General features: G+C 40.2%; 1 protein-coding gene across 3 annotated transcripts in view; it reads right to left on the reverse strand.

Moving 5' to 3' along the window:
• Fam135b (family with sequence similarity 135 member B) overlaps window positions 1–22,334 on the reverse strand; it is a 285,796-nt gene that overhangs the window by 157,787 nt on the left and 105,675 nt on the right. For all 3 annotated transcript variants that reach the window (XM_052747946.1, XM_052747947.1, XM_052747948.1), the window contains exon 2: window positions 20,142–20,237. In XM_052747946.1, coding sequence (XP_052603906.1) covers window positions 20,142–20,218 — 77 coding nt within the window. In that variant the 5' untranslated portion in view covers window positions 20,219–20,237. The remainder of the gene's footprint in view (window positions 1–20,141; window positions 20,238–22,334) is intronic.

Raw genomic sequence — 22,334 nt, forward strand, 5'->3', positions numbered from 1 at the left:
CACACACAATCAGAGAGTGGGAATTGGAAGGGGGAGAGAGAGAGAGAGAGAGAGAGAGAGAGAGAGAGAGAGAGAGAGAGAGAGAGAGAGAGAAGAGAAGAGAGAGAACACATGCCATGGCAAACACTGCTACGGGGAAATGCCCAAGAGAGGAGAGAGGAAATTGTAGCTTGCATTTGAGGAACTGAGTTCCAATTTGGGACATGTTTGTAAGAGAAAAGGACACAATTAGCAATCAGGAAATCTGAGGTCCTGAGAGAATTCTTCCACTTGAAGGCTCAGTTAATGATGAAACCTGGGAAGTCATTGGCACGTAGATGGCCTTTAACCTCATGATAGTTAACTGAGCCTATCTGTGGGTGTGGATAAAGAAGCTTTGCAAATTGATTGGCTGAAGGATGGGATATATATTGGAAATACTTAATAGTAGATATCATTTCATTGCTTTAAGTGTCAAGAGCAATACAGTCTTAAATCAGCAAGATAGTCCTGCATTTAGTAAATAAAAATGGTTCATGGACCCAGGCATGTATGAATCAGGTCCCATCCAACCTTTCAAACACTCTTTCCCTGTTCCTTCTCCTTCTTCCTCTTCCTCTTCTGTAGTCTCCAAACATTTAAGTCCAAAATCTAAAGGTTCATGTCAATTAAAGTGGGAAGAGACAGAAGGTAATCCTATTTGGTTATCGTCAAATATACCTCATTTTCATTGCTCAATCTGTTTTAGTTTTTTTATTTTAACCCCACTGCTCTGAATTAAGAAAGTACCAGAAGCTTTCTCAACTATAAATTAAGCACACTGTTTTTGTTCCAAGATTGCTTCCTATGGTGATCCTATTGCTCACCAAGTTATAGAAAGAGAAATCAGAAGAAAGTAAGCTTCTTACAAACATAAACAACTTTTCAGGAGGTATTCCTTGGTGGGAACTGAAGCTTATAAGAGGCCTCTTTCTCACACTCTTCAGTAGATGTATTCATCATCATTCCAGTCCAGCTTACATAAGTAACCACACTCAACAAAGAAATTTAAACATAACAAAGAGTGACTGCTATGCTCTAGGTGGGCACTGACTCTACCTATCAAAGTCCCTTCTCCAGTCTCCAGACAACTATACTCTAGGCCAAGGATGACCACACCACCCCCTACTTAAAGCACACTGTGAGTCAGCTTTCTGTCACTCTAATAAAATAATTGAGACAACCAACTTAAAAGAGAAAAGAGATATTTGGATCACAGTTCCAGAGGCTACATTCTGAGTTCCAGTGACTCCATTGCCTGGGTTCAAGATGGCAGAGGTGGGAACTGCATGGGACAGAAGATTGCTCACCTCAGAATCTACGGAGTGAAAGAGAAAAGCCATGCCAGGCTTAAGTCTCCAAATCCTCTTTGTGAGTGAGTGCACCCCCAAAGACCTAAAACTCTACCTCTCAAAGCTTCCTCTAAAACCAGCAGTACCAGCAGTACCAACTGGGGTTGACTCCTGTTCTATTTGCTCTCTGTTGCTGTAATAAACACTGTGACCAAAAGTAGCTTCAGGAGGAAAAGGTTTATTTGGCTTATAGATTACAGTCCATTATCAAGGGAAGAAAGCCAAATCAGGAACTCTGCAAGAGCTTGCAGCAGAAATCCCCACACAAGAATACTTCTTACTGGATTGCTCCCAGGGTCACACTAAATTGCTTTTCTTATACAGCCCACGACTACCTACCTAGGGATTATGGTACTACCTACAGAGAGCGAAGTTTTTCTACATCAGTTATCAATTTTAAAAATAAGTCCCACATACTTACCCACAGACCAACATGATGAAACAACTCTTCAATCGAGATTCCATCCATTGAAGGGAGTTGAGTATCAAGTTTACAAAAAAAAAAAATTAACACACACAATGCCTTTAACATATGGACCTTTGAGGATCCACCCAAACCATATATTCCACCTTATCTACCCAACAACACCAACAGAAGGTGGAGTGCATGCTCCTTTGTGTGTTTGTCTACTTCCTCCAGGAATCCTCTGCAGCTCTTCCCATTTCAGCATCACTGAAGTGACACCATGAGATGAAACACTATTCCCATAAACTCTACCTTTGTTCTGATCCTAACAGGTAGTAAGAACCAGTTTGCATGTCAGCCCTCCTCAGTCCATGGTGAGATCGTCCTTCACAGAACCAGTTCACATCTGTATGCACAGTTTGAATTATCTGGTTTCTCACTCTGAACAAAGTATTCTGACAAAGGCTAGCCTTGACTTCCTGAGACAAATTCAAGAAATCTTTGGTCCTCCATCTCTTTGTTACTCTGTAACATCTGAGCCAAGAGATGTTTACTCTTTCTGCTGTGGCATCCTCTGGTTGCTATGACTCCTTCATCCTGTTTCTCTTTGCACCACCCCAACAGGTCTAGTCTAGACTATTTGCAAATGTTCCCAAATTCAAACGCAGTTAAGTCATGAATTTTCTCTTTGGAATATGACTTTACCACCAACTTCATCAACAACAATATAAATCGGATTTGCTTTAGAGGCACGTATCTGTGAATTCATGCTCTGACTCTCATGAGAAAACAGGTGATGTTAGCTCTTAGATGAAAATCATAATGCCTAGTGTCTGTTGATGGCATCTCAGGAGTGGGTGCAGTGAAGGTACAGGTACATGATCTTGGCTTATAAAGCCTTTACTAGATCCACAGTCACTGCATGATTTGGTTAGGCTCAGCAATGCCCCCAAACTGAGACATCTCCATCCAGATTCCAGCAGGCACCCAAATGCTATTTTGCCGCAAGACATCTGGACTCACACCAGCTCCTGCTGCCACCTGGTCCATCTCCTCCGCTTTATTGTCCAGTTCGCCCAGGAGAGAACTGCTCTGACTTCACTCTTCCCCCTCGGCACAGTGAAAAACACTAGTTCTCTCATTCCACTATCCCAGCACTCTTCAGCTTGTCCCTCTGAGTCGTCCCTACCTCCTAATGTCCACACCCCAACTGTCATCGTTTTTGTCTTCAACATGATATTTATGTAATCCACACTATCAAGCAGCTCTCTTACATAGACGAATTTCTAGCTCAAAGCAGGACACACATGCCTATCACACACAGTCAATCCTCCCGCAACCTGGCCAGTCCGATCCCTTCAATTCTATCAAAAATCCCACTTGTATGCCATTTTCTTGTGCAGGGTAGTATTGCTCAGAAGATCCTGGGCCCTTTCCATGTCTACCCCTTTTTACAATGTGTTCTCAAGGCTTGAGGTCCCCTTCCATTTTTGCCTGACTAGTGGCATCCTTCATTCAAGTAACATGTCCTAGTACCTCGTGGGTGCCTGGGTACCTCCATCCACCTTCAACATTTTATCCATGCTTAAACTTCCATTTTATATCTGTCTTTCTCATCTCTCTCTCTCCCATAGGACCTTGTAAAAACTTCCATTCACAACTGGGTCTTTCTCATTATTATGACCAGAATCCCTAGGACAAAGACTATTAAAAAACAGAAAATGCTATTTCTCCTACAAAAGAGAACTCACATCAAGTTGTTGGGCCTTCCACTGGCAAGAATGTCTTTTTCTGAGGAAAAGTTGTGGGTATGAAACATCTGCTTTACATGCTGGAACAAAACCAAACTCAGAGCCTGAGCAGGCCAGCAGGGTTTCCACCCTTGACACTCCCTTGATGAAGATGCTTGGTTCAGAATTCAATGGGAACAACTGGTGGGTAAGACTCTCTTGGCTAGCTATGCAAAACCAGGGCCTTCATTTTGCTGTATACTTTATAAATATTCATTGGCATCTAATAAAGATGGGCAAAGACAAAATCAAATCAGAGAAGCTTGAGCATAGGTCCCAGCTAGTAGAGCATAGAGGAGCTGGAGTCAACACTATCATTTATTACATGTTTTCTTGTGAGCTTCACTGTCTTCAGGGCCACATGCCTTTAACTCTACTTAAGAGTCCTAGCTGAGTGCTGGCAAGATGGCTAGCAGGTAAAAGCACTTGCCACACAAGCCTGATGACCTGATAACCTGAGTTTGGCCCATGTAAATAGCCAGATGCTGTGGTGCACATCTGTAATTGAGCACTGGAGATGGGACCAGAGACAGGAGAATCACCAGGAAACTCATGGGCCAGCTAACCTGGAGTACACAGCAGAGCATCGTAGAAACAATACAGAGACCTTGTCTCCACAAAGTAGGAGAGACTCATTCTTACAAGTTGTCCTCTGTCCTCCCAATATGTGCTGTGGCACATGCACATACCCACATACACCATACATACACAATTAATACATAAAAATAAAATGTTTAAAAGAGACACGTGGTTGAGGCTCACCAAGTGCCTTTCTTTAGAGAGAGAGCTAGGAAGGTCCCTACTGCCCAGCGGCATTCTGCTCTGCTTTGATCCCACCAGGAGGTAATTGGGCCCTCCAGGTGGCTCTGAGCTCTCCAGTTGTATTCTTCTAGCCCTGCAGTTCAACACTTGTCCCCTGGAAAAGTCTTTGCTTTCCACACCTGCTGAGTGTGTCCTCACCGGGGGTTAAGAGGATAAAAGGCTCAAAGCAGCAGGCTCACAAAGTCACAGATTAAAAGGCAAATAAGAGGAAAACAGGCCTGGAACATTATTATTATCCATGAGGATTTGCTATAAAAATAATTCACAAAGCCCATGTGCATAAGGACTCAAGAGCCTGAAATCAGGTCAGTCCTCAATGGGGATAATAATGACATTTCATGAAGGGCGATCAAACTATAAAATAATAATTATGTGATTTGAACAAAAATAAAGTTCAAAGATCATGAAACTTACCTATACTCTTTGTGCCTAGCAACAAGTAATACACACCCTAAATCAAACTGGTGTAAACCAAATGGGGGAAATACATTGTTTTTCTTAAACTGAAAATCACAGAGCAGACTGAAATGAAATATCAAATCCATCCCTTCCACAGAGTATCTGACCACGGGCAGAGAGTAATAAGCTTGTGCAGCGTGTTACTGTGCAGAGGTCTGTGAACTTACTCCAGTTCGCCTCCATGCTCCTCCTAGCTCTACCATTTTTTCCTAAAACTTGGGTATTCAATATTTTTCCCAACCCTGTACAATCCTCATACCCTCTCAAAAGTGTGGGACAGAATGAAAAGAATCTCGATACAGATTAATAAAAGAAGTTAAAACAAGATTGTTTCTGACAAAACCAGACAAATCAATTAGTTGATCTCTGGCAAGCAAAGATAATTGTATTTCAGAGTCTATTAAGGCACATCAGGGCCAGTTAGCTAATTTCACAGGGGAACTGGCTGTCATTGGGCATTAGGCAGCGGTGGGAAACATCAGGCAGAAACACAAGATGGCATTTTCTTCCAGGGATCACTGGATCTATAAACTCAGCATTTTAGTTCGAGCAGAGAAGTGGCAGGTATATTTGTTCAAAGGGGATTTCCATCCCGACAGGGCTGTGAGCAATTGAACATCTACACCAGACATGACACTACTGATTATATATCCTTTGTGTGAAGCTATTCATCTAAAACCTCTGAAGAGACATCTTCAAAATGAGATGAAGGAGAAGGGGTCAAGAGAAGACAAGGGATGGATCTGAACATCAAATGAGGAAAAACATCACTCAGGAGGAAAAACAGCTTAAAAACCCTTTGAGAACTAAGACTTAGAAGCAAGTTTGAATTTCTTTTAAATAATGAATGTTAGCCCCATCTCAGTGGTCAATATTAGAAATGAGTGTTTGCCTTTCTTGTAACTGTTACCTGCAAGTTTATCTTGCATTCAAGAAGTGTGGAGGGCTTGGGTATGGAGGCATTTAGCTTAATTATTGCTAGTTTTGAAAATATCTTTGCTAGAGTGAAGTTGGCACAAATGTAGCAATGTTCTCGGAGAGTCAAGAGATAGTGGTCATGCTTATGTTTCCATGGAAACTTTGAATATTTGTGTTATATGCAGTTTTATTCACCTTTCGAACAGGATGTTTAAGTATTCCCCTGAGATGCTGAACAAGCATTTGGAGTTCATACAACAACAGAATGTCCAAAAGCTTAGTGTTGTGATCTGTTTTGAAAACAAGCACCTTGAAATATTAAAAAAAAGTGAATGTTTTTGCTCTCTTACAGGTACAAGTGGATTAGAAATGTATATAGATGGTTGACAGATATGAACAGGATAGATCTTGTAATTAAACATTCCTCTATTATTATCTATATAAATTATTTCCTCAGGAGAACACTTTTGTTCTCTATGAAATGAGACCTTTCCTGCTGCCTTCTTGTGCCCAGCACCATTCTGAAAGCAAGCTGAGGCCTCTCTGCAGTTTCTACAGCAGAAGGATATGCAAAGACGTTGGGGAGATGAAACCTCATGATCTTCAGGTCAGAGGGAATAGCAAGAAAGGCAAGCAGACTCTTCATTACATCCAAATCCAATCAGTCATCTGAGGATTCACCCCGAGAACTTTAAAAACTGTGAATGTGTCGGGTGCCGTACAGTCTAGTTTCACACCAGTATCCGAGTGCTTGTCCAACGGGTCTCCAGATGAGGCAAAAGTCCACGGGACAATCTCACTTGGCAAGGACCAGTGGACTTTGGGACAGCACAGAATATTGCTGGGATCGCAAGGTCTACATGTTCTCTTCTCTCTCATAATAGTGATTCTCTTGGTCATTTTAGTGTCATTTTGTCAATCATACATGGGACAGATGTGATCACTCCAGGAAACCCCATTTGTTTCTCGAATATCTTCCCCTAAAATTCTCTGGGAGGTGATGCTGCTCAGGTTTCTGGTCTAGGGATGCAGCTGTCACTTCAGACCCGGGAGCTATTCTGATTCAGTGCTGACAGGATGGGAAGCTGATCATTCTATTTCTGTAAATATGTTTTGAAGTATATTGTTGTTCTTGAAAATGTGTGCCTATGTTTATCACCTTTTAGTTTTGCAAAGACAGGATGTACCTGGCTCAATATTTGGCCAAGCTAACAAAATGATGTATTCCTTTTGTTGTAAAGATGTTTTGATGTAAAAATTGGAAAAAAACATATCTGACATTATTCGTTTTGTCAGAGGTTAAGGGAAAAAAATGCTTTTAGTATGGAAAAACATGCTTGTTTTTGACGTATAAATAAAGATGGCTGGAGCTATTTGGGGCCGGCCACTTGTGGGAAACTCATCTGGTAGTCCGACAATTCACTTTTTCACGCTGACGCCCCTTCCCCATCTCAGGACCTGAACCCAAGCCAAGGCTGAACCCTGACATGAATGCTCAGTGGAAATGTTGGGCTTAGTTGCCCTGGTGAGGGGCCTGTTTCAGCTTTCCAGGCAATTCTAGTGTATTTCCAGGGTTTCATAGATAGGCTTGTAACAATATCCCTGCCCATTCCAAAAAGAAATACTTGGAGACCAGGCTATGCTGTGGTTTCCTATGACTCTGGCTTAGGAAGTCTAAGACAGAGGTTATGAATTGCATTTTTAAAGAAGAGCTCAGGGAACAGGGGCATTGCAGTCCATGCACCACATTTTGGGTACCAGTGGTTTAAACAGTATGAGAGGAATTAGGAATCACCTTGTCTGTACTAACACCATTTAATTAAGATCCACATAATACCATCTGTAATTGAAAGGGTGAAAAAAAAAAACCAGCAACACAAAGTTCAAACTCATCAAATGTAAGCCGGCACTTCATTCCCTGTGTGCACCAGGCATTACTGGGGACCGGTATACTTAAAGATGGCAAGACCAGATTATCACTCTTTAAAATTTTACAGTTACCAGCCAGGTGGTGGTGGTGCAGGCCTTTAATCCCAGCACTCGGGAGGCAGAGGCAGGTGGATCTTTGTGAGTTCAAAGCCAGCCTGGGCTACCAAGTGAGTTCCAGGAAAGGTGCAAAGCTACACAGAGAAACCCTGTCTCAAAAACCAAAAAAAAATTTACAGTTACCAAAGGGAAAACAAGCGACCCGTAACATCCCTAACATTCCCCACTATCCTATAACCTGAGTCAAAAATAAATAAATAAAAATTCATGCATAAGCGAGTCCTTTCACCTCCATAATACCCATGTCCTGCTTTCCTTCTTCATAAATTATAATCATTAGTCTTGGGCAGGCTCATCTTCCTGAAATCAGAACTCCTCTGCTCCTGCTTCATTAGGTCCCCTGAGATACCTACCCTGCTCATCCTTCAAGTGACAGTCTGATACAATTTTATTTCATGATGGCTTCTCTTTGCCAACAGATTGGATTCCTGCATCCATTCCTGGTACCCTACATGTCTGTTTTGATGACAACTTTTCAGGTCTCTAGGTTTATTTTCATGTATGTGTTTGCCTGTCTCTTTACGTGGTAAACATCTTAAAATCATGGCACAATCTTTTCATGTAGTGTTTCCACATATAATGTCATAATAAATATAAAAATGACTGTCTGAATGTAGGTACCCCAAAGACACCTTATGAGTCAGCTAAGTAGTAGGAATATAGGGATAATAATAGGTTATGAAACCATGGCTAAATATAGTAGTATCAACCTACCAAAATGGTTTGAAGGCTTGAGGCCTCTTCCAAATTCAAGCCTAATCCTGCAAATGGGACCAAAACTCAGATCTATGGAATACATGTGCCCTGGGAGAATCTACTGATACTGTTTTTCGTTTTTCTTTTTTCTAAATGGTCATGTTGTCAAGCTGCCTTATAAATATTTATATTTATATTTAAACCCATAGATTTGTTCTTCTCCTGACCTTGGTCAAAAGTGCTTTTTATTATAGTAGGTAGTGGTTGATGCAGAGATGCATTGCTGTTCAAAGTTCTGAGAATAAACTACTGTGAATTCTCAACTATAGGAATATCTGTGTCAATCATCTCTTTCAACAATGCTCAGGGAACATCTAGAAAGAAGGAAGAATGGCATGTAAGAGCTGATACATTATGGGAAGTGCTGGGAAATGGTCTATTCTGGGTGTGACATGACTATCACATTCATGAACTCACAGCAGCTATGGTACCTGCACAAGATCTTCCAAGATGAAGCCTGTTAAAATTCCTGCATTTGGGAACAGGGGATATCCTGATTCCCTACTCCTATGGGTAGTTGATGGTTTCTGTGGGAGAGTCACTATTCCTTGATGATTTAGTTGGAAAAATATCCAAATTTAAAGAGAGAGAGAGAGAGAGAGAGAGAGAGAGAGAGAGAGAGAGAAGGAAAGAAAGAGCATGAAGGTGGAAGGGTGATGAGATGGCAAGGCCCTGTGGGGAGTTGGAAGGGTAATGAAAGGGAGATGAAGATGGGGTCCATATGATCAAGATACATTGTATACATATATGAAGTTTTCAAAGAACAAAAATATGAAAAAATTATATACTATTGGTTAAAACACTAGCTTCAAAAGAAAATGACAACCATTACCAGTTATTAAAAATTGGTTGAGAAATATATTTGAGCTAGAACTTGCCTAGGGAAGAACTTTTAAGGTGGATATAGGCATCAGAGAAACAAGGATGTTCTGAGAATTAAGAAGAAGTTTAAGATTAAATTGCATAAGATTTGAGAGCTAGGTGAGGGAGTAAAAGCCAAAGGAACAGAAGGTTTTCAACAGGCAAGTGGAATGTCACAATAACCCCATGGTTTGTCCCTTCCTGAATGGTACTACAGACAGACTGGAAACAAGAGAATAAACCACATCGTATAGACACGGGCTACCATGCTAGCTCAGTGCATGTATTTCTTTTTGCTGTAATTTTCAGCTTGCCATGGTGAGAAGGCTAGCTATTATAGGCTATGAGATATTGGTTTCATATAATATAACATACAATATATGTTGTTGTTTTATTAGCATGCAAAGTTACAGATTTTATTTTGGAATTTTCACATATGCTCAATATATTTCTTTGTTCCTATGCAGCCTCCACTTCTCTCCCCCACCACTTCCCTGTTTCTGCTTGATGTGACCTTCCTCTCTACAGATGCTCCTCTTTCTGCTTTAATGTAACATGTGTTCTATCATCGTCTCTTATTCCTCTCCTGTTTTAACTCTCCCTCCCATCTTAAAGACTCCATATGTTTGTGTTTGTTCATTTGTTTTCTTTATGTAGGAATGTCTTGTTGCAGGAATGTCTGTTAACCACATGTATGTCTGGTGCTCACTGGGGCCAGAGGAGGGCATTGGTCCCCCTGAATTTGGAATTACAGATAGTTGTTAGCCACCATATGGGTGCTAGGAATCAAAATTGAGTCTTCTGGAAGAGCGGCCATTGTTTTTAACCACTGAACCATCTCTCCAGTCCCTTCCTTGGATATTTTATGTGTTTTTATCCTTTGACAATTCATACATTTATAAAATATACGCTGATCATTTTCACAGTCTCCCTCCTCTCCTATCTCACCTGTCTTTCACTCTTGCCAAACCTGTTCTCCTCCTGCTTCATGTCTTTTCCTTTGCCTTGTTTTTTTTTTTTTTTGTTTTGTTTTTTTTTTTTGTTTTTTTTGTGTTTTTTTTTTTTTTGTTTAACTAAAGAAACACCCCAAAGTCCTCTAAGCTCCTAGGTGCCAGAGCAGGGCTTCAAATCCAGTTCTGATTTCCAAATTCAAGATCCCCAGTAGACTACGTCTGCCTTTTGTTAGCATGAGTCTTAGCGCCGCAAGTGGGTGTGACACCTTGTGATATTTGTCGACTATGGTGAAGATACGTTCTCCTTTGAGAATTTGCCTCAGTCAATATGGACTTCGGATAAATGTAAGTTAAGTGTTTGCTCAAAGCAAACATCATCAAAAGACACCCTTCTTTCTGGAACTGGAAAAGCCCTCCTCAAACAGGAATGTGCTAGAAGCAAGTAACTCTGTTAGCAGGGACCATTCTCAGGCAACAACCTGCATTGCTGCTCTCTCCACCATCTTCCAGCTCCTACCTTCTCCTTTCCCCTCTTCCTTTTGATATAGATGTCTTTATCTACCTGAACAGTCACTGTTGCTTATTCTTTGCACCTTGAACAGTAGTGAATGCCTGCATTAACCACTACCTACTACAAAAAGACGAAAGTTGGGAGAAGCATAGTTCTATGGAAATAAGCATAAATATTTAGATGGCAGTTAGACAACACGACAATTTATAAAAAATGACATCAATAATATCTCCCTCAGGGCCTGTGACTTCTCTAGCCAATGGTTTTCACCCATTTTTACAGTTCCAGGTATGAATCTCCTCCTGTGGAACAGGCCTGAAATCCAACCAAGGAAGTGTGTGGTTACCCTCACACAATTTGGACACTACTGCACCATTTGGAACATTTTACCAGGCAGGTTGGTATTGTAGCATGCAGAGTCCAGCTCTGAAGAAGACTATTGATGTCTTTTCTCTATTTAGCAACATGAATAGCATCTTCCAGCATAATGAAAAGTAACCAAGGAGGAGAGTTTTGAGTCAGTTCAAGACTGAGTCGTCTGTGCCTTGCAACCAAAGTATGCAGTGTCTTTAGCCATACAACATTACCAAATAATTATGATGGGAAACAAGAAGCATAACAGCCTGTGTTCCTCATCTTCTTATTCTTCCACTTTGAAATAGGAATGTTTACTGTGTTTATCCTTTAACTCCATCTTACCGGTCAGAAACTGTCAAGTTGGCACAGCTATAGACTGTTTTCTTGTGAATTTCAAGTTTTCTTGACTCTCAAAAGAGACTATGGAATAAGACTTTTTAGCAGTAATGGAGCAATTAAGACTTTGATATTTTAGTGGTAGAGTGAATACTTTTTATACTTACACACACACACACACACACACACACACAACTTTTGGTGGTCAAAAGAGGATTTGGATCAGGAATGTCTACTTAATAACTGCATATTAAGACTTGGCTCCTTGCCATTGAGATATGGTTGAGACATTGATAAGGACTCTTAGTCCCTCTTTGGATCACTGGAAGCATACCCTTGGGAGGTTCTGGAACCTGTCTGTCTACCTGCCCCCCCTCCATTTTCCCCACTTCATTCCTTCCCTTCATTCTCTCTTTCCATCCTCCCTACAACTCATCTCTATATATCTATCATATATACATGATATATCATATATACATACATATACACATATACATACATACATATATGAATATATACATACACACTATATATATACTCTGTCTCTATCCCTCTTTATTTTTCACCTGGAAATGGTTGATTTTTCTCCATTACATACTACTTCTGTCATCTACAACTTTGTCACAGTTCCAAGGCATTGGAGCTTACTTATCTTGGACTGAAGCTTCCAAACATGTTAACCAAGATAAAGGCTTTCTAACTTGATTTTGTAAGTTGTTGAAATGATGGAGCTCTGACTGGCAGGCCCTCCTAGTGACTACATGTGCAGTATTTATTGAATCATTTAATCACCAATCCTTGCATTCTCCAAATCAACCACATTTAGCAACCATTGCTATTATCCTTACTGACAGCAGAAATCCATTAAATTTTTTTGTGTGGAAGGTACCCTAGGGCCTCATCTTGCCCACCAGGCTTGGGATGCAGCCATCCATCTTCCGTGAAGTTTTGCTGGAAGTGTGGCTCCTTTGGGATTCACACTAAAAACATCCTCAACTAATTAGCCTCAGGGATCATGTCTATCAGAAACTCTCCTAACAGATGCAGAATTCTGATTGGCATTATGCCCAGATCACCTGCAGCTCACTGAAGGCAGTAATCCAGGGGGTTGCTGGTCATTACTTTACAGTTTTACTTTAATGATCCAACATTATGGATTCTAAAGCTCATTTTTCTAAAGATGTAATTCCTTTTCTTTAAACTTTTCCAAACTCACCTACAAACATATTAACTATTGTCTATTATCATACTTTAAATTATAATCTCATGACTTCATCTATATATGAAGAGTGGGGCTAAATACTAACACTCCCGGAGACCAAGATATGCTAGCATTAAGTGCTAGAAGCTTTCTGTTCAGTTCTGGTGAGTAATTACAAATACATCAATAAACTATATTGTTTGGGAGCCTCTGCCTTCCCTAAGACCCACAACTCATAGGGATGCATCCCACACTTGGCATTGGGATTTTCATAAGACATGGCTCTTGGAACCACATTATTCATCACTACAGAGTTATTCTGCACATAGTCTAGATGCTAGTTAACAAAGAGACTGATGACAGTTCAAAGAGGTGAGAATAAGGGACTTAGAGTGATCAGCCCTATATGGGACAGCTATATCATCCTAACCAAGGCTGAGTAAACATTATGGAAGAAAGGGCAGAAACAATTTGGGATACAAAGAATAGGTGGAAATGTTATAAAACTTTGCCTTCTGAACATAAAATGAAATTGCAGCAGTTATGGTTACCTGCACAAGACTTGTACAAGATGGAGCTATCAACATTTCATCATAGATGGTGGGAGAGTAAGTCATGAGTCCCTTCCTCTCACTGAAGATTGTCAGTACCAAGAGAGTGGGAGTCTTCTTTTTCTTCAGTGGTATAGACAGTGGTTAATTGCTCATGCCTCTGTAAATACAGCTCATGCCAGCAACTCTAATTAAACTCAGTGTTTATAATGACTATTCTTGGTTGTCAGTCTAACTGCATCTAGAATTAACTATAATCTAAGGTGCTGAGCATGCATGTCTGAGGTATTTTTCTTGATTGGATCATTTGGGGTAGAAAGACTCACCCTAAATCTGGGCCACACCTTTTGGTAGCAGCCTATATGAAGGGCAGAGAAGAAGGAAGCTCTTTCATTTTGCCTACATGCCCTCACTCCCACTAGCAAGTTCATTCCTTCACTGGTATTAGAGCCTGCTTCTTCAGGATTCCGTTTTGCTGAAGACCAGCTGAGACATCCAGCCTGGTAGACTAAACAACTATTGGATTCTTGAAATTCCTGTAGAGACTCAGCCATTGTTGGAATAGTAGGATCAGACCCTGTAAGCCACTGTGATAAATCATATATAGATATTATTGATCATATAGATAAATGGATATAGAGATATATAGATGATAGAGATAAATATATTCTATCAATTCTGTTTCTCTAGAGAACCCTGAGTAATACTGTATGTCATTAAAAAAAGAAGACACAAAATTAGCAAGTGAATATGTTAGGAGAAAGAAGGGGTTCATCAAGACTGGTGAAGGGATGAGAGAGGGCAATGAGTGACATATGTAGGCAAATATATATATATATATATATATATATATATATACACACATATATATATGTATATAAATGTAAAAATTTGTCAAAGGATATATTTTTAATAACAGAACTGAAAGTTCATTTAAAAATTTCTCTTCTGGTGTATGAGTGATCTCTAAGTTTTAATGATTTGCATGTTCATGAGTAAGAATATCTTTATCAAGCATATCTATAATCTCACATAAGTATTACTATACTACATAGAGCATGAACTAGAATATAAAAAAAGAATGTTCAAAGACAAGATGAGGTTGCAATAACCCATCATTTAAAATAGATATTATATTACTAACATTATTTCTTCTTATTCAGCATGTAAATTATGTGCTCTACAGGTTTTGGTTCTAATTTAGCTTCTTTTTTTATTTTACTTCCAACCAAAGTTTCCCCTCCCTCCCCTCCTCCCAATTCCCTCCTTCCACACCTTTCCTCTGCCCTTTCCCCCATCCACTCCTCCTCCACTCTTTCTCTTCAGATATAGGTGGGTCTCCCATAGATATCAGCCAGCCAAGGTATATCAAGTCGCAGTGAGACTAGGCTCCTCTTCTATTAAGGCTGGATGAGGCAATCCAGTAGGAGGAATGAGTCCCAAAAGCAGGCATCAGATTTAGAGACAGCCCCTGCTCTCACTGTTAGGAGTCTCACAAGAAGACTATGTTACACAACTGTAACATATATGCAGAGGGCCTAGGTCAGTCCCATGCAGGCTCCCTGGTTGTCAGTTCAGTTTCTGTGAGTTCTTATAAGTCCAGACTAGCTGATTCTGTGGGTTTTCTTATGTCTTTTTTTTTAACCTCTTCTGGCTCCTATAATCCTTCCTCTTTTGATGAGCTTGGCTACACAATATTTCCCAAACATTCAAATATAAAAGGAACATTCCAGACATGCTGAAGAAGTTATGATTTTCATATTCATTTTTCAACTCCCTTTATAACTTCACAAAGGTCTGTTCATACCTGGGATGTATTGTTCTACAAGGCTTTGTAATGGTAACTATTTCATAAAAGACTGTCAATAGCCCCAGCTAAATTTACAGTTAGGATGAGCTCTGTGATGAATATTCCTCATAGGTTTATAGATCAAATCATCTTTAAAATAAGCCCAACTCAGCCTCTTTATTACTGGATCTGATTAGGCTGTCATTTTAAATTCCAGTGTGTACATCAACCACCTTTTGCCAGAAGTAGCATTAGTAATGTTCAGACATTTCCTGGTATTGCTATTATTCAACTACTAATATCATCCTATAGTTCATAATTCTAGAACTCTGTGAGAGTTAGTTTAGTTAAAACTAGAATGCAGTTTGTGACTATGTCCAACCACATAGTCATGAACTGTGGTTTCTTGCACCATGAGCATATCACCAGCCTCGCTGTGCTGAGAATCTTTCATTGTTATTGACACCTGAGCTGTTGAACAGGAATGAGGACTGTTAGACATAGGAACAAAGTAAGAACTTCAGACTTAATCTAGGGCTTAATTATTAGTGTAGTTCATTTTATTTAAACCCCTTGGCTAAAATCTCTATAAATAATATCATCTATCTTGTACACTTTGGGAAGAAAGTATACATCTTTGACAACAGGCTTAAGAAATATAATAGAATGAATGATTGTGAGTTAGAGAATCTTAGGTTCCCCATTCCACTTGGCTGTGCTAAGGCTATAATATTTCCACTCCCAGCTCCAAAGAGGTCTGTGTGAAAAGTTCACATGGTGCTACTTACTTCTAGAGCTGGCTGTAAAGAATACTTGGTAACAAATAGAAAAGTGTCTAATGCCAGGATGACATTAGCAAAACTGCTTCCTTTTCACATAAATATAAAATTTGAAGAGTAAAGTATGAATGAAACATCAATGAACCCAACAGAAGCAAGAGTGGAGCCTGGATTCAGCCCTACTATGTTTCATTCCAAGCAAGAAGGGGTTTGAAGGAGCTATGCCAGCTGCCAAAGCAATCAATGGTCCTATCGAGCTGCAAAACCTATGAGCCATAACAATGACTGACATGACAAAATGTCCCCAAGGTACAGTAGTGACACACATCTTGGGATATGTGTCTAATTAGACTTAAGGCTCACTCTAAAAGAGACACATACCTTGTACTATAAACCCAGCATGGTTGGTGAAGTTATGGATCCTAAAAAAGAAACCTACTGCTATCACTTTCTTAAACCAGTATACCTTCTAACTGCATTCTAAGTATTTATACCTACAGATAAATGTAGCTCTCACCATCATCAAAGAATCCTTTTTGCAGCAGACACAGATCATTACATAAAGCCACTACTGGTCAAAATACAGGGAAAAACCAAGCATGAGATGTCTAACCTTAGTTGATAATCTACAATAGACCAATGCCTAACGTTCAAGGAACATTGCTGAAGAAGGGGTGGAAAGATTGTAAGAGGCAGAGATCAACAATGTCTGCTGTGAGATAGTGTGTTCCCTATATGACAAGGAAGTTGCATCTGTAAAATCTCAACAATAAAGTCATGTAAACAAGACCTGCACAATGACATCAGCTGACATGCCAACGTGAGTGGGGAAATATCACAAGGCCCAACTCCTAGATTTAGAGCAACAGGCAATCATAACTGTTGAGAGAGGGAGAATTAATCCTCCCCAAGGATGAACCCACAACTGATTATCCAATCCCAAGTAGCCAGTCATAAACACCTATACATATACATACAAGCACTAATGAATAATGATTCAACACAGGAATATATATAATATTCCTTAATACATGTACATATCAAAGAAGAAAAGTTGGGTACCATAGGAGAAGCTAGAGGAAAGGCAAGAGTATGGAATAAATTATGTAAATATAGGACTCATACAATTGTAAAAGTTAGGATCGTGGTACTCAAAGGAATTGATTTCTAAAACTGCATTCTTACTTCACTGACTATAAAACTGTGCATAAGTTCTTCCACCCAAAGACAGCTTTTGTCTATGTGTCTGACCTGAGTCTATACTGGTCTTATGATTCCCTTTATCCAGCAGAGAAATTAAAAATAGGTTATGTAAATGCCAAGTATGGGCACCAAGAGGTTTGGGCCAATGACATAATTACATGTTTCTCAAAAGAAGATACTCAAATGACCAACAGTATTTGAAAAACAAACCAGCTTAATGTTACTAATTAGTAAGTAAATGATCATTAAAAATACAAGGAAATCTCATTTAACCATAATTAGAAAAACTATTATCAAAATAACATTTAAATGTTGGCAAGGACTTTCACAAAGGGGACTTTCACACATGTTGACAGTATTATAGAATAGTACAATAATTATGGAAAGCTGTATAGAACCCAGTACCATCTTCCCAGAGGTGTCTCTCTCCATCAATCACTAATTAAGAAGATGCCCTACAGGCTTGCCTGCAATACTCTCTTATGGAGGCATCTCCTTTTTTAAAAAATAAATTTATTTATTTATTTATTTATTTATTTATTTATATTCAAGCTGTTTCCCCTCCCCCCTCTCCTCTCAGTCCCTCCTCCAACACTCCCCTCTGTTTGGACCCTTCAATCCACTACTCTTCCATTTCTGTTTAGGAAAGGACAGGGCTCCCATGAGTATCGATAAAATATGGCATATCAAGTTGCAGTAAGACTAAGTACCTCCCCATGTATTAAGGCTGGGCAAAGTGACCCAGTACGAGGAGTAGGGTCCAAAAAGCCAGTAAAGGAGTCTGAGACAGATCCTGCTCCCACTGTTAGTAGTCCCATAAGACGACCAAGCTACAAAACTGTAACATATATGCAGAGTGTCTCCTCGAGCTCCTATGAGCCCAGGTTAGTTGATTTTGTGGGTTTTCTTGTAGTACCCTTGGCCCCCTCTGGCTCCTATAATCCTTGCTCCCCCACCCACTTTCACAGGATTCTCTGAGTTCCACCTAATGTTTGGCTGTGGAACTGCATCTGTTTCCATCCGTTGATGGTTGAAGCCTCTCTTAGGACAATTGGGTTAGACATAGCAATTTTATTTGTAATAGCCAGAACATGGAAACAATCTAGATGTCCCTAACTAAGGAATGGATAAAGATAATGTGGTACATCTATGCAATGGAGTGTTACTGAGCTTTTAAAAACAAGGACACCAGGAAACTTGAAGGCAAATGGATGGAACTAGAAAAATAATCACCCTGAGTATGGTAACCTAGACCAATAAAGACAAGCATGGTATGTACTCACACTTAAGTGGATATTAGCTGTAAAATAAAGGATAACTATGCTATAATCCACAGACCCACAGAGACTAGGTACCAAGGAGGGTTCATGGCAGGGGGGGCACCCAGATCTCCTGGGGAAGGGGAAATTAGAAGAGATTTTGTGAGTGGAATGAGGGTGGGAGTGGATGGGAACATGAGAGATCAGGTTGGGGGAGGGGACAGAGGAGGAGACTACTGAAAGAGACTACTGTAAAGGTGGGGGTTAGGCATTTCCGGGGCTGGTAAAATCCTGGTGCAAGGGAATCTTCCAGAAATCTACAAGGATGACCCCAGCTAAGACTCCTAGAAATAGCAATATGTAGACTGAACTGGCCACCTCCTCTGACCTGAGTTGAGGCATTTTCTTAGTTGAGTTCCCTCTTCTCACAACTTTAGCTTGTGTCAAGTTGACATAAATGTAACCAGCACAAGCCCAGTGGTTACCAGAACCTAGGAAAGGCCATAGAAGAAAAGAACCGATGGATGCTAGTATTCATCTGGACAGAAGGAATTACTTCTAATATTGGGATCATATTTATAATTTGGAAAAATTACCTGACAACAATTAATTGCACATTTCAAAGTTACTAGAAGAGAAGGTTTGGAATGATCCCAATACTGAGAAGTAGCAAATACTTGCTGCAAGGAGGTGCCAGTTGTTGTAATCTGATGATATATGTTTAAATATATAAATATCACCCTGTACACCAGAGATATTTATACTTTCATATAAAATGGGGGAAAGGGAGTTTGTGCAACTCCAATCCTCACTTCTAGATGCTTGCCATATGATGGGAAGCCACAGGCAGAAGAACCAACAACCTCCTATCCAATGGCCACAGACCTGAGAGTGTCTTTCTGAAACTAGGCAGACCTAGGACCGTGTAAAAGACTACCCCCGAAAGCTAAGTCCAGGCCAAACTGATTAGCCCCAGAATCATGGTATAATTTCAATGTTGTTGTACAAAGCCACTGTGGGTTTGTTGCTGCTGCTGCTGCTGCTGTCCTTGCACAGTAAAAGCAAAGTGGTAGGTGTCTGGACATCCTTCGGTTCTGCGGACTTGAACACAAAACTCCAGCTTCTATGAGACTTGGTTTTCTTTCCAGTAATGTGGGGAAAAGTGCTTCAACCATTGTGAATGGGTAGCTCTGGTCTGTGATCCATCACTTTATGTACGTAAGGGTTTTACTTTTTAATTATTCAGTAACTTTGGAGTGTAAGTCTGTCATAAGGAATCATAGACATTCTGCATTTGAAATGCCAAATTCAGATTAAGTTATCAAAATAATGGCAGCAATTGTATTTTAATTAGGATTGAAAACACAGTGTCCGGTTTTGAAAGATCTGGTCATGAGCTTTATACTGTGTGGCTTGGGGAGATGACTCCAGCAAATACTACAAATAAGATTCGTTTTCACCAGAACTACACAATCAAACCTCACTTCCCATAACTCAAAATGCTATGAAAAGACCAACAAATGAGAAGAGTTGCAGAAGCAAATGAGGGGGGAGAAAAACTAAATTAGCTTCTTAGTCAATGCATAATTTACTCTCAGATGAACTCATAGTTTGAATTTTCCATTGGTCAGGAGGTCAGGAAAATAAGGAAAGCTCTCCATTTATCCCAAATGTCTTTTCACCTGACCACACACACACATACATATGGACAGAGAGAGAGAGAGAGAGAGAGAGAGAGAGAGAGAGAGAGAGAGAGAGTTTGAAGTGTACTCACCCTCTCTGAAAGAGATCCACATTATAGAATTTGTGTAGCTCTACAGAAAACTCAACTGTTCCTTGTACTTCAGACATGATCTTTTCGGTTCATTACCTAAAAAAAAAAAAAAAAAAAAACAAAGAAATAAATTAATTGCTTATGATGACTTCAGTCAAACATAGACAGTCTGGTATCAATAGCCAGACACTTAGCAATGCTTGGATGGACAAGAAAATGTGGCTTACTGGACCAGTAGAGCACCTGTGTCTAGTTCATGGTGTGTTCAAATGTTTTTTCTTACAGGGCAAAAAACCAGAAACACACAGTGCCTTACTGAATGCAATATGGTTAGCACCTGCTATGGCTGGAACTGAGTCCTGGTCCATGTCCTTTCATCTGTCCATGACATGGAGGCCACATACCCCTAATTACTACCAGGCATTCACCTGCTATCTCACAGGAAACCTTAGCAACTCATTTAACTCCCCTGATCCTCCATGTTCTTTCATCTGTGGGTGTGGACTGGTAACTGCATCGGGGTTGGATAACTGATGAGCAGATGAAGTGAGCATGCCCCACTGCTCATTTTGCGCGCACCCTGGCATGTAGCAAATTCCCAATAAAGGCTAGCCAGCACTGATAATGTGTAATAATCACCGAATGTCACTCCATCATCAATACGGAAGATACTGAAGATGGAGGTGACAGAAGTGGTGGCAGAATACATGGGTGCTGTGACAGCCAGATGCTAACCCAGTTTGACAGATTGATGTAAAAGCTGATTTTTAAAAAAATTGGGCAAGACACCTGGAAAGAAACAAAATAACAATTGTCCACGTCTGATATTGCAAACAAATCAAGAAGAGGAATCCAGGCAGACTGGATTTTTGAGTACATAAAATCAGCTAGATGTGAGCTATTTGAAAGAAGGAAAAAATAAATCAATAGAACACCTGTTACATTCTTAGTGTTACATACAATATTTTCTATAGCCTGTTTTTTGACAACAATGATTTGTGATAAAGATCCTTATGTTTTTAAGATAAAGAAAAATGATGAAGGAAATTCTTTCTTGCAACCCAGGACAAAATTTTGCATCCTTTGGCAACTCTCCTCATTTTTTAAAAGTTCAGTTTACCACGATGGGTCATGGAGATGATGCCACCTGCCCAGTAGAATTCTGGAGATTATAGAAGGTAATTACTGCAATGTACCTGTGACCCAGCTGTTATTGGTATCTTATATGACCTGTCAGCAAGAGAGAAAGGTTGAGAGCAGAAGACATAAAAGTAGAGGACACATAAGCTTTCATGGCTGGCACATGTGGACATGTGGGTCTTCTATGAAGGCCTCTCTCTTTTTCTCTCTTTCTCTTTCTTTCTCTCTGTGGTTCAGTGCCCAACTGTCCAGGGTCATGCCAGGCCAGCTCCCCAAAACAGCAGTACCCCATGCATAATTAAGTAAGCTTGCACTGTGTGTCTCTGTACTGACAAGGGCTCCCTCCCAGGAAACATTTCTGAAAATGCAGAAGATTGCATATCACACGAGCATGCCACACATCCTTGCAAACAATCTATATTAACTCTGAAAGTCTGAATTCTCATACAAAAACCTGGAACTTCTACCCTACACATTGTGCTGGGCACTGCAGAGTGAGATATGGTCCTGTCCAACACAATAGAACCAGCTGGGGTCAGAAACCTGGCCTCTTAACACCAATCTTAAGATGTGTCCAGGAAAGGTCAAAAAGCTCTCTCTGTGATTCACATATCACACTGAAAAGAGCACTGCACGCTTCCTATTTCTTTATCACGGTGCAGTCTCGATGATCACAAACCTGCAGGGCTGGCTCAGCCATCTGACCCATTGATTGTGGATGCCAGTCTTTCATTACCCAGTGTCTCTGGATCTCTGACCCCTGGAGCCAGATATGTATCAGGGGTGGGGAGTAGGTGGAGAAGGAAAGGGAGGAGGAGGAGAGGGGGAGATGATGCCAGTATCGATTGGTGCATGTTAAATGAGGCCTAGGGTTTGACACATTCAGATTCACACAAGACACTGCTACCATTCTGGAGACAGTGACGACCCAGGATCCCAAAGACCTTGCTTATCTAGCTCCAGGACTAATATGCAGGTTTTCTGAAACAATGAAGCTGTATGAAATAAATATGCATAAAAATTTAATACTTGGAGAATTCTATACTAAGATTT

The sequence above is a fragment of the Peromyscus californicus genome, unplaced genomic scaffold, assembly GCF_007827085.1.
Source record: "Peromyscus californicus insignis strain IS unplaced genomic scaffold, ASM782708v3 Scaffold_20__1_contigs__length_68692818, whole genome shotgun sequence".
Lineage (NCBI taxonomy): Eukaryota > Metazoa > Chordata > Mammalia > Rodentia > Cricetidae > Peromyscus > Peromyscus californicus.